Source organism: Triticum aestivum, chromosome 4B (genome assembly GCF_018294505.1).
Source record: "Triticum aestivum cultivar Chinese Spring chromosome 4B, IWGSC CS RefSeq v2.1, whole genome shotgun sequence".
Classification (NCBI taxonomy): domain Eukaryota; kingdom Viridiplantae; phylum Streptophyta; class Magnoliopsida; order Poales; family Poaceae; genus Triticum; species Triticum aestivum.
The window spans coordinates 614,086,748-614,098,910 of NC_057804.1; the positions used below are offsets into that span (position 1 = coordinate 614,086,748).

Genomic DNA, 12,163 nt, shown 5'->3' on the forward strand with positions numbered 1-12,163 from the left:
TAACTTTTAATCAGTCATGTTCCAAATGTTTCAAAGCGTTAGTCGAAATAGAAATATCATTTTCGTTCTTTCCAAGACTAACACTCACATTGTTCAACTTAGAAACGATGGCAGAATTGGAAAAGGCTAAAAAAGATTTGGGTGTCGACGTAATACCTTGGTTGTCGAGGTTATGCATTGCTTTACGCCGCATAGCCTTGGCCAAGGAGTCCTCATCTGTGTCCATAGTTCCATCATCGGCAACTGTATGCCGGCTACTTCGGCGTGTAGGTGTCACCCCCAAAGATGGAAGTCGCGTCGGGTTCACCGCCGGAGGAGGGGATGGTGGTGGAGTAGCAACCCCTCCCCGACTGTCTCCACCGCCGGCGAAAGCGACGAGTCCGCCGTCTCAAGTGCGTGCGTGGGTGCCAGTAGTGGCCGAAATGGATTAGGTGGATGTGGGTTTATGGTGGGGTTCAAGGTTGAGTTGGCTGCACCTTTGCATGTTCGGGCTCCCTCAAAGTTTCCCCCGATTTATGGACGATTTATGGGTTCAGACATTCAGACTAGTCCTAACGAAATTGATGAGCCACGGATGGCTAAAAGTGTCAGAACCTTCGTGTCTAAGGCTAGTCATAGTGGGAGTAACTTAGCTAGTAACATAGCACACTCCAAGAAAATTTTGCTTATGTGGCATGTAGTTAATGAGAGGTGGTAACGTAATATGTTACTGTAACATAGCGGTTTCCAAGACAAGATGAGTCTACAAGCTAATAAATGAAGTCCTCTATGACACTAATACTATGTTACTTTGCACTATGAAGGTAGTTATTTAGACTAGTGTCATATGCATGACACTAGTATAAGTTACTCCCCACTATGACCAGTCTGGCCATAGTGGGGGTAACATAAGTGGTATCATGCACTTGGGACTCACAATAGTACTATAGTAGAGAGGTTTATAGTAACATAGGTAGATACCGTATCATAATAAATGTTATGCTACTATGTGTTATGCATGGCAATAAATGAGACGACCTAAGATACTAATCTATAATGCTATGCAATATGAATATAGTATCATACACTATTATCATATGCATAATACTGGTATATGATAATCCCCATGACTGGCCTAAACATATACAGACGGTTTGATAATCCGCGTTGCTCTTACTACTATTATTAGAACCAAAAATAAATAAAACTATAGTACAATTTGGTATAAGGAGTACTGTACGACTCTATACAGAGATATTTTATCGTAGTTTATCACGAGAGCGTAATAGTGGAATAGACTAGTCGTACTGTATGCTTAGTCGGCGAATGGCACTATGCTCGATTAGCGCGATGATGCCATTATTACAGTGCATGGATCTAATGAAACTCCAGGTCGAGGTCAACCCAAAGACTTAAGACACACTCTGTGGTGTGAGAAGCTCAGATTAAACTAAGCTCGTGCATTAAAGCGCGTTCAGAAACGAGATCACATCACGCTTCACTTGTACTAAATCTTCGGGTTGACCTTCAGTGTCATTAAATCCCACGCACACATATACTAGTAGCTACGAGGTCAGTGAGGGAGGATCAGTGACCACCATTCACTAGAGCTAAGTGCTCAAGCCAGTACAAGAGCAGCCCGTCTGCGAGATGAAAAAGGCCAGGAGGAACGAGAGCGGCAAGAAGAATGCGAGCAGAGCAGGAGCAAGGGCCATCGTGTGGCTTCTGCTTCCTATCCTCGTCTTCGTCCTGCTCAATGCCGATTACATGCCCCAGGTTCCCCGACGTATGTCCTCTCGGTTATAATCAGAAATCTTTTTCAAGTGTTCATCTCTTTTCTTAGTGTTCGTCTGATCTATGTATGCGCGTGCGTTCTTCTTCGATCCATCTTCCCAAGAAGAAGAGCAGTACTGTTGGTCCACAGTAAGCTGTAACAATGATTCAGCATATGTTTTGCAGCACGAGTATGTATATATTGCCCATGAGCTTGATCATCTTCGATAAAATGCTTGAGGTTTTGGATTCACCAAGAATTAAACAACTGTTCAAAGTTGGGTCTACTGATTTTTTTTCCACATGCATGCACGCCAGCCAATGAATCAAATCAGTCCCTCGCTTTGAAGTTGACAAGATCTCGATCCGGATCAACATTTTAGTGATACTTTTAAGGACGCGTACCTCTCGAGACATCGGTTTTGATGTTCTCCACAGCGCGTCGTTCGATCTCGGCAGCTTTACATGTAAACTCTACAGCTGAACATGACTTTCCTCCATGTTTTGCAGTTACAGGGACCAGCGTTACCGAAGCTGCGGAGTATTTTCGACAATCGACTCACAAGGTTCCGTCTTCAGGTGAGCGGAGGGAAAGAGTATGCACTCTGGACTGTTAACGTGAAATCCATGCAATTAACTTCCCGCTACATCCTCTTAATTTCGCCATCACAGGTATAGAGGATACAATATGGCAGCAGCAGGAGCGACTACTACATGATGTAGCCAAGTTCAGAGCTGAGCATGGTACTCGATCTTAGACCGAGCTACAGTAGAGAATCTTCAGCTCTCTAAGTAAATCATCGATTGGCGCTAACAACAATGGTATATGGATCCTTCATTTAATTCAGATTCGGTCGTCGAAGCACCACCTTCTCGCGAATCCAGCCACGAGATGGCCAGCAAGGTTGTTGGTGCGAACAGAGGTAATTTATTATTTTGCCGACATAGGTAATTAATCACCTCTTCTCTGCAAAACGGATCGGAGGTTATGTTAATTAGCTTGTTCATTCAAAAGTCAGGTTTGGCTAAACGCACAGTGCACCACACTTTCTATAATACTCGCTCCGTACCAAATTAATTGAAGTTCGTGTATGATCATAAGCCAGTTTTTTCTAGGTTTGACCAAAAAAAAAAAGAAAATATCAGCATCTATAATGCAAAACTAGTTTCATATTAGTAAAAATACATTTTCATACTATGTATATTTGATGTTATATTTGTACATTTTCGTACTATGGGTCTAAGAAATTTGACTTAGAATAGAGCTTAATTTTTCATACTATGGACTCTATGTATATTTGAAGTTCGTGTTTGATCATAAGCCAATTTTTCTAGGTTTGACCATTTTTTTGTAGTAAAAAAATATCAACATCTACAGTGCCAAATTAGTTTCATTATAAAATACATTTTCATACTATGTATATTTGGTGTGTTCTATATTAGTAGTACATTTTCATACTATGGACTCTAAGAAATTTGACTTTGAATAGAGCTTAATTGAACTTCATTGATTTGGAATGAAGTACTATAGCATTGGCTACAAAATGCTTTATGTTATGTACCGAGTATGGTATTACAATGAAATAGAGCCTGGCTAGCTTTAGGAAAGCTGATACTGTTAACCATTGTAATCCAGGCAATTTAACTCCGCCACTACGTCCTCTTTCGCCGTCCCAGGTACAGAGAGTGCAATATGGCAGCAGCAGAAGCAACTACTGCGTGAGGTGGCCGAGCTAAGAGCTGCGCACAAAGAACTACTACTTGAGGTAGCCAAGTTGAGAGCTGCGCATGGTACGTAACAAAACTCATTCTTTAACCGAGCTTGAGAAGCTTCAGTTCTCTAATGAAATCCTCGATTGACGCTAACAATAATTGTATATTCCCTGTTGTTGACCCTTCATTTAATTCAGATTTGGTCGTACGATCTCTACCTTCTCCCGCATCAAGCGACAAGACGCCCGGCGAGGCCGTCGATGCACAACCTTCTCCCCCATCAAGCGGCGAGACGACCAGCGAGGCCGTCGATGCACAACCTTCTCCCCCATCAAGCGACGCGACGCCTGGTGAGGCCGTCGAACCACCACCTTCTCCCACATCAAATGACGAGACGCTAGGCAAGGCCAACGATGCACCACCTTCTCCCGCATCAAACGACGAGATGTCCCGCGGCGCCGTGGATGCGCAACCTTCTCCCCCATTAAGTGACCAGACGCCCGGCGAGGCCGGAGACGCGACCCCCGGCGACGTCGTCGATGATGCGAAGAGAGGTAAGTAGTCCTTTTCTGTGCTGAACGGTTGCTAAGTAAGCTTTTCCACCCCCGCAAAAAAAAAGTAAGCTTTTCCAAAAGTCAATTCTGACTAAATTAAATAGGAAACAAACTAGTGCCACTCCCTCCATCCGAGTACATTTTTTAAGGTTGCCTTTGAGGCTTTGACCATTGGTTAGAACTTAGAACAATAGTATATGATCATGTGTATGTTCAAAAAATATATCATTGAACAATAGTATATGATGTGTATATTTAAAAAGGAATACCAACAAATTCATACGTGGTCACGTGGAAGAAGTTTCTTTTTAGTAATGATATAATTTTCATATCATACATCTTATATATTATTAAATTTATCAATAATTAAAGACAATCTCAAAAAATGTGTTAGACCTTTTATATTTGAACAGAGGGAGTAACGGACACTGTGTTAATTGTACAATACCAATATAAAGTATATCGGTCTTGCTAAATTTCAGTCGACTGAGACTTGGTTATGTCTCAGTTGATGCTATATTTATGAGATCTTATATTAAAATTCGTGTAAAAATTTCTTTCAGTCATTTCCTTTTTTCTTTCCTACATGTTATGTCACTTGACTGAGCCAAGTCATAGTCTACTGAGACCTAGCCCCACACCCAAAGTATATACTCTCTCCCGAAGAAAATATAACTCAGCCACATGGATTTAAGGACTTTAATTTGATTAGTGGATAATGTGTTGCATGTCAACAAAAAAATATTGTTTAGATTTAATCATCCAATGAACTTTCTAAACATAATTTTTTGGCATATTGTACATGTTTTCGTAGTTAAATCGATGACCTAAATCCCCATGCCAAACTTATATTCCACCTGAAAAGAGCACTGTATAGTAAAGATGCTGCTTGTAAATGAAATAGTCTAACGGCAATTGAAAATTTCCCGGTAGTGACAAAAGAAAACTTAAGAGAAGTTTTAAAACTAGTGTACTAATTACTAACTCTTGTCTGCAAGATACAGATGTGGCAGCACCAAGAAGCAAGTCAACTTGCGATTTCAGCAGTAAACGCATGGACATCTGCGCCATGGAAGGTGATGTCCGTATACATGGCAAAACCGCCACAGTGTACGTAGTCTCAGCGTCGCATGACAGCTACCGGCCTGAGAACGGGGTGATGATGATCCACCCGTACCCGCGGAAGTCGGAGACAGAGACGATGCAGACTATCAAGGAGGTGACAATCCGCTGGAACGACCCTCCAGGACCGGATGCGCCACCGTGCACGGTGACACATGACGTCCCTGCGTTGGTTTTCTCCACCGGCGGCTACCTCAGCAACTTCTTCCACGCCATGACCGACGGCATCATCCCTCTCTTCAACACTGTGTGGGAGTACAACGGCCGCGTCCAGCTCGTGGTCACCGACTACAACCACGAGTGGGTTGACAAGTTCCGAGACATCCTCGCCGCGCTCTCCAACTACCCGGTCATCAACTTCGATGCCGACAACGAGGTACGTTGCTTCCCGTCGGTGCACGTCGGCACCGAGAGCCATAAGGAGCTAGGGATCATCCCTGCCCTCTCCCGCAAGGGCTACACTATGACGGACTTCCGGGACTTTCTCCGGTCAGTCTACTCGCTGAAGCGTGAGTGGTCGACCCCCGTAAACCGGGCCTCCGGCGACAGGCCTCGTCTCGCCATGATACTGCGGCGCAACTCAAGGACGTTCGCAAACGAGGCGGAGGTCATCGGAGCAGCCACGGAGGTCGGATTCGAGGTGGTGCCGGCAGGGCCGGAGGCCATGAGCGACATGGCCCGGTCCGCGGAGGTGATGAACTCGTGCGACGTGATGGTGGGCGTGCATGGCGCTGGGCTCGCCAACCAAGTGTTCCTCCCTCGCAACGCTACGGTGCTGCAGGTCGTCCCGTGGGGCGACCTGAGCTGGGCGTCCTTCAGTGCCTTCGGCGCGCCGACGGCTGACATGGGTCTCCGGTACGTCGAGTACGAGGCGACCGCCGAGGAGACGACGCTCAAGTACGTGTACCCGAGGGACCACGCCGTCTTCACCGACATCCCCTCCATAAACAGGCAGGGGTACAGTATGACGTGGGGGATCTTCCTCAACGGCCAGAACGTCACCCTCGACATCGACCGCTTCAGAGGGGTGCTGCAGCAAATCTACCAGAGTACTATAATGGCCGATCCAGTCGTCGAAGCACTACCTCCTCCCGACCAGATGCCCAGCGAGGTCGTCGATGCGAACAGAGGTAACTAAATTACCTTCTCTCTGCCGAACATGGAGGTTCAGTTAGCTTGTTCGAAAGCCAATGTCTGACTAATTTGAATATTGTAATCTGTTGCAGATCTCAAGGACGAGGAAAAGGGGTTGCAAGGCATGAACGGGGGAGCAGATGGTTCTGTGATAAAACCAGGTACGTTCTACAAAGTATGCTGCATATTCAAGCGCTGGGTATTTGCATTCATATTTGGTTTGGGCACTCTGGCTAGCAAGGAGAAAACATATAACTGTTGACGATAATAGAGTTTGGTAGTAAACAAACTAATAATACTAACAAACTTTTCTTCTTAAATCAGACTAACAGACTTTGCACTTGGTTGTACAGTCGTACCAACTACCGACATATAAAGTATTTAACAGAGAGAATTTCACTTTACAAACTATTCAGACAGTTAACACTCAACTCTAAAATCAGCTAGGATTCAACCTGGATCTCTGAAAACCGGCTAGAATTCAACCCTCCCCTCCCCTGACCCTTGTTTTGGCTAGTATAGGCCGGGTTTGACACTGTTGACGACACGTCAAGGCATAGACTAAAATAGGGCAGAAAATATATTTTCACAGTATTTCAAATATGTTTGGCCAAAACGTCTAAAACTTCCCCAGAAGGTTCAGTGATTATTCTTGTTTATACCAAGATATTTCAAAAAATCTAGTTAATTTTATTTTTTGGACCAATATGAGAAAAAATGGGCTGAAATTGTAATTTCACGATATTGGTAAACTCGCTAAGAAAAAACATTCGAAACTTTCCAGTAATCATTAATATATTATTATTTTTTCCGAATTTTGATAGTCAATTTTGAAAGAAAAAAATTGAATCAGTTTAAGAGTTTTGGATTGAATCGTAGACAAACCTAAAGAGAAGTTTCTAACTAGTACTCACTCTGTAAACAAATAACTATTGTGTGCATGATGCAGATGTGCCAGCACCAAGAAGCAAGTCAAGTTGCGACTTCCGCAATGAACGCATGGACATCTGCGCCATGAAAGGCGACATCCGTATGCACGGCAAAGCCGCCACCGTGTACGTGGTCTCAGCGTCCGACGACAGCTATCGGCCAGAGAACGGGGCGCTGATGATCCACCCGTACACACGCAAGTGGGAGCCACAAACCATGCAAACTGTTCGGGAGGTGATCATCCGCTGGAGCGACCCACCGGGACCAGAACCGCCACGGTGCACGGTGACACATGACGTCCCCGCGGTGGTCTTCTCCTCCGGCGGCTACCTCGCCAACTTCTTCCATGCCATGACCGATGGCATCATCCCTTTGTTCAACACTGCGCGAGAGTACAATGGCCGCGTCCATCTCGTGGCCACCGACTACGACCCCAAGTGGATTGGTAAGTTTCGGAATATCCTCGGCGCGCTCTCCAACTACCCGGTCATCAACTTTGACGCCGACGATGAGGTGCGTTGCTTCCCGTCGGTGCACGTCGGCACCGAGAGCCATAAGGAGCTAGGGATCATCCCTGCTCTATCCCGCAAAGGCTACACAATGACGGACTTCCGAGAGTTTCTCCGGTCGGCCTACTCGCTAAAGCGTGAGTGGTCGACCCCCGTAAACCGGGCCGCAGGCGACAGGCCTCGTCTCGTCATGGTGTTGCGGCGCAGGTCGAGGGAGTTCGCGAACGAGGCGGAGGCCATAGCAGCTGCTACGGAAGTTGGCTTCGAGGTGGTCCCTGCGGGGCCGGAGGTCGTGAGCGACATGGCCCAGTTCGCGGAGGTGGTGAACTCGTGCGACGTGATAATGGCCGTGCACGGCGCAGGGCTCACCAACCTGGTGTTCCTCCCGCGCAACGGCACGGTGCTGCAGGTCGTCCCGTGGGGCGACATGAGGTGGGCGTCCTTCAGTGCCTTCGGCGCGCCGACGGCCGACATGGGGCTCCGGTACGTCGAGTACGAGGCGACCGCCGAGGAGACGACGCTCAAGTACGTATACCCAAGGGACCACGCCGTCTTCACCGACCCCCGCTCCATACAAAAGCAGGGATTCGGTGTGGCTTGGGGGACCTTCTTCAACGGCCAGAACGTCACCCTCGACATCAACCGCTTCAGAGGGGTCTTGCAGCAAATCTACCATGATAGTGTGTTGCCCGATCCTTCGCTTGATTCAGCTCCGGCCGTGGAAGCACCACCTTCTCCCGGATCAAGCGACGTCGTCGATGCGAACAGAGGTAATTAACTGCCGTTTCTCTGCAGAACGGAGGTTCAATTAGGTTGTTCAAATGTCAAGTCTGGCTAAATTGAATACTGTATTCTGTTGCAGATCTCGGGAATGAAAAGGGGCTCCAAGCCATGAACGGGGGAGGAGATGGTTCTTCGATAAAATCAGGTACGTACAAAGTATAGTTCATATTCAAGAACTGTGTATTTGCATTCATAATTTTGTTGAGGCAACGAATTTCGCGATATATATACTAGTAGAATTTGGTAGCAAACGAACTAATACTAACAGACATTGCGTTGGTTGTACATACAATGCCAACATATAGAGTATATAAAAACCATCAGGGGAGCTTGGAATTTTTGTTAGCGAAAATACATTTTGTACATCTTAAAAAAATTGGAAAAAAATACACATATAGTATGAAATTTATGAACATATATGTTCATATGTGATGTACACAAAAAAGACAAATATATAGATCACCTGCAAAAAAAAGACAAATATGTAGATGAAAATTGGTTAAATCTTTGTTATATTTTGTGCCATAATTTTGTCTTCTTTTTGTAGCCTTCCAATAGTCATATATTATTTAATAAAATTTTACACAAACTTAGAGAACATGTGTATGTAGTTGTAGAAAAAAAATATTTTTGTAAAGTTTAAATATATTTTGCTTTTTCTTTTGAAAAACGGACACCCTAGAGCCAGTCCTATAAAACGCCATTCTTGTGTAATAAGGAGCTGCCAATGATGAAATAATCCAACTGCAATTGAAATTTTCCCAAGACTGACAAAAGAAAACCTAAAGCGAAGTTTCTGACTAGAACTAATTAAGACTATTGTTCCTCAAAGAAAAAACTATAATTATTGTGTGCATGATACAGATGTGGCAGCACCAAGAAGCAAGTCAAATTGCGACTTCCGCAGTGAACGGATGGACACTTGCGCCATGGAAGGCGACGTCCGTATGCACGGCAAAGGCGCCAGTGTGTATGTGGTCTCAGCGTCCGATGACAGTTACCGACCTGAGAGCGGGACGGTGACGATCCACCCGTACACGCGCAAGTGGGAGCCACAGACTATGCAAACTGTTAGGGAGGTAACCATCCGATGGAGCGCCCCACCGGGGCCGGATCCGCCAGGGTGCACGGTGACGCACGACGTCCCCGCGGTGATTTTCTCCTCCGGCGGTTACCTCGCCAACTTCTTCCACGCCATGACCGACGGCATCATCCCTCTTTTCAACACTGCGCGGGAGTACGAAGGCCGTGTCCAGCTCGTGGCCACCGACTACGACTCGAAATGGCTTGGCAAGTTCAAGGATATCCTCGCTGCACTCTCCATCTACCCCGTCATCGACTTCGATGCCGACGACGAGGTCCGTTGCTTCCCGTCAGTGCGCATCGGCACCGAGAGCCATAAAGAACTAGGGATCATTCCAGCTCTGTCCCGCAAGGGCTACACAATGACTGACTTCCGGGACTTTCTCCGGTCAGCCTACTCATTGAAGCGTGAGTGGGCGACCCAAGTAAACATAACCTCCGGCGACAGGCCTCGTCTCGTCGTGGTGTCGCGGCGCAGGTCGAGGGAGATCGCCAACGAGGCGGAGGCCATCGCAACGGCCACGGAGGTCGGTTTTGAGGTGGTGTCTGCGGGTCCGGAGGTCGTGAGCGACATGGCCCGGTTCGCGGAGGTGGTGAACTCATGCGACGTGATATTGGGTGTGCACGGCGCAGGGCTCACCAACCTGGTGTTCCTCCCGCGCAACGGCACGGTGATGCAGATCGTCCCGTGGGGTGACATGAGGTGGGCGTCCTTTAGTGCCTTCGGAGCGCCGACGGCTGACATGGGGCTCCGGTACGTCGAGTACGAGGCCACCGCCGAGGAAACGACGCTCAAGTACATATACCCAAGGAACCACACCGTTTTCACCGACCCCCGCTCCATACAAAGGCAGGGGTTCGGTGTGGCTTGGGAGACTTTCTTCAACGGCCAGAACGTCACCCTCGACATTGACCGCTTCAGAGGGGTGATGCAGCAAATCTACCAGTCTGCTACCATTACATAGCTGGATTACGGCCGATGTTAAGCGCATCAATGTGATTTTTTGCCTTTTGCTGCTTCGTTTCTGGAGTACTCTTCAAGTGAAGCTTATCGATAGTCATATCAATCATGTGTAAATTAATTAGCTGAGGGTAAAGCACAAGCTTCATTATGAATGCACGTTTTGGGCCAATTTGCTCATTATACAACACCAGCTATCTCGTCAAAGTCCCTTTCTAGCAACGCCGAGGCCGCCGCCTACTAAATCAGGTCAGCTTCATATTTACCTCGGTACAGCAGGTCTCTATGCCTGAGCAGCCCCGGATTTCTCATTTATTCGCTCTATTTGCTCTGTTCCTCTAGATTTTACTGCTTTTACTGAAACTGACCAAGAATTAATCTAGTAGCACAACAGATGGATCAAAGCAAAGGGTTCAATGATCCTCTTATCTGTAAAACAAATATCATTTCTACTCCTCCAAATAGTTCAGAACACAGCAACAATTCCGACAGAGACCAAAGATTTATAATTTTTTGGAAAACTCCAGAGCCAAATCCCAAAACATTTTTTAGGTTAACAGGCACCGTTTCTCAGATTAAAAGCACATTGCAGCAAGCTCCAGATGATCCTAGCCACAAAACAAATTTTAAAAAAAAAAAGTGACTCGCGACAGCCGTCAGCCCACAAGGCGACAGCAACGGGAGCCGCGCACTCGTATCCGCCTCGCACGCGGCAACGCTCGCGTCGTGAGGGAGGAAATTCGAAATGTGAAACTATTTCATTTTGTAAAATAACAAGATGCTGCCCATGAATTTGCGCGGGCCACCATCCTAGTTTTGAAAAAAGATGCTTCCTTAAATGTTAACTTGGTTCAGAAAGAAGATTCAGTAGAGTTTACTGTTCGAGATGGAGTACCGTACTGGTTGATGCAGAAAGATCTTGTGTGTGCAGTGGTGTGCATCTTATCCAAATGCAGTGAGACATAGAACATCTGAACCTGACACATAGCATCAGTATAGACTATAGACCAAAAGTGTACCTCGATTTCAGACTTTCGGTGTATATATCATAATCTAGAAGCAAGCCTTAGCAGGGACTCGCTGCAAACCTAGACATTTACGAGTACTTATGAGCACAAAGTGAACACATTCTCTGCTACCGGAGTCATTTGCTTAGAGTGCTGTATTTTAATTCAGATAGTCCCAGTACTGATATAAACGCAACATACATAAATCGAAATCCCGTCGGGATCCGACCATCCGAAGCGTGAGATGTGAAGAGGGGGAGGAGGCGCGAACCGAACCGAACCTGCGGGAAGAGGTGGGATGAGATAGCCACGACGTCCTTGACAATCGACGCCCTGCGCGAGGAGGAGCTCAAGCGCGTCGACCTTGTCGGCATCGAAGCGGCAGACGAGGAGCGCCGGGATGGTACCGTCGTCGCGGAGGTGCTCATCCGTTCCCATCTGCCCCAACCACTCACAAGGCCCTCGGCCGTCGCCTCCGGCCGCGACGGCGAGGCTGGGAGGCGCGGATCTCGGCGGCCGCCCTGACCGTTGGAGAAAAGAAACGAAACAAACGGCGCGAAGACGTACTCTTCGCTCTCCGCTTTCTGGTCTGCGCCATGTTCAATACAACCTGGG

General features: G+C 46.8%; 1 protein-coding gene across 1 annotated transcript; it reads left to right on the forward strand.

The window, feature by feature from the left end:
- Positions 1–1,559: 1,559 nt before the first annotated feature.
- On the forward strand, positions 1,560–10,731 carry LOC123093586 (uncharacterized). The gene is made up of 11 exons (XM_044515573.1): positions 1,560–1,765; positions 2,263–2,331; positions 2,425–2,496; positions 2,601–2,675; positions 3,430–3,543; positions 3,663–4,019; positions 5,024–6,271; positions 6,368–6,436; positions 7,225–8,484; positions 8,577–8,642; positions 9,362–10,731. Exons 1-11 carry the CDS (start codon positions 1,630–1,632, stop codon positions 10,543–10,545), a joined length of 4,650 nt encoding a protein of 1,549 aa, XP_044371508.1. The 5' UTR covers positions 1,560–1,629; the 3' UTR covers positions 10,546–10,731.
- The last annotated feature ends 1,432 nt before the right edge of the window (positions 10,732–12,163 follow it).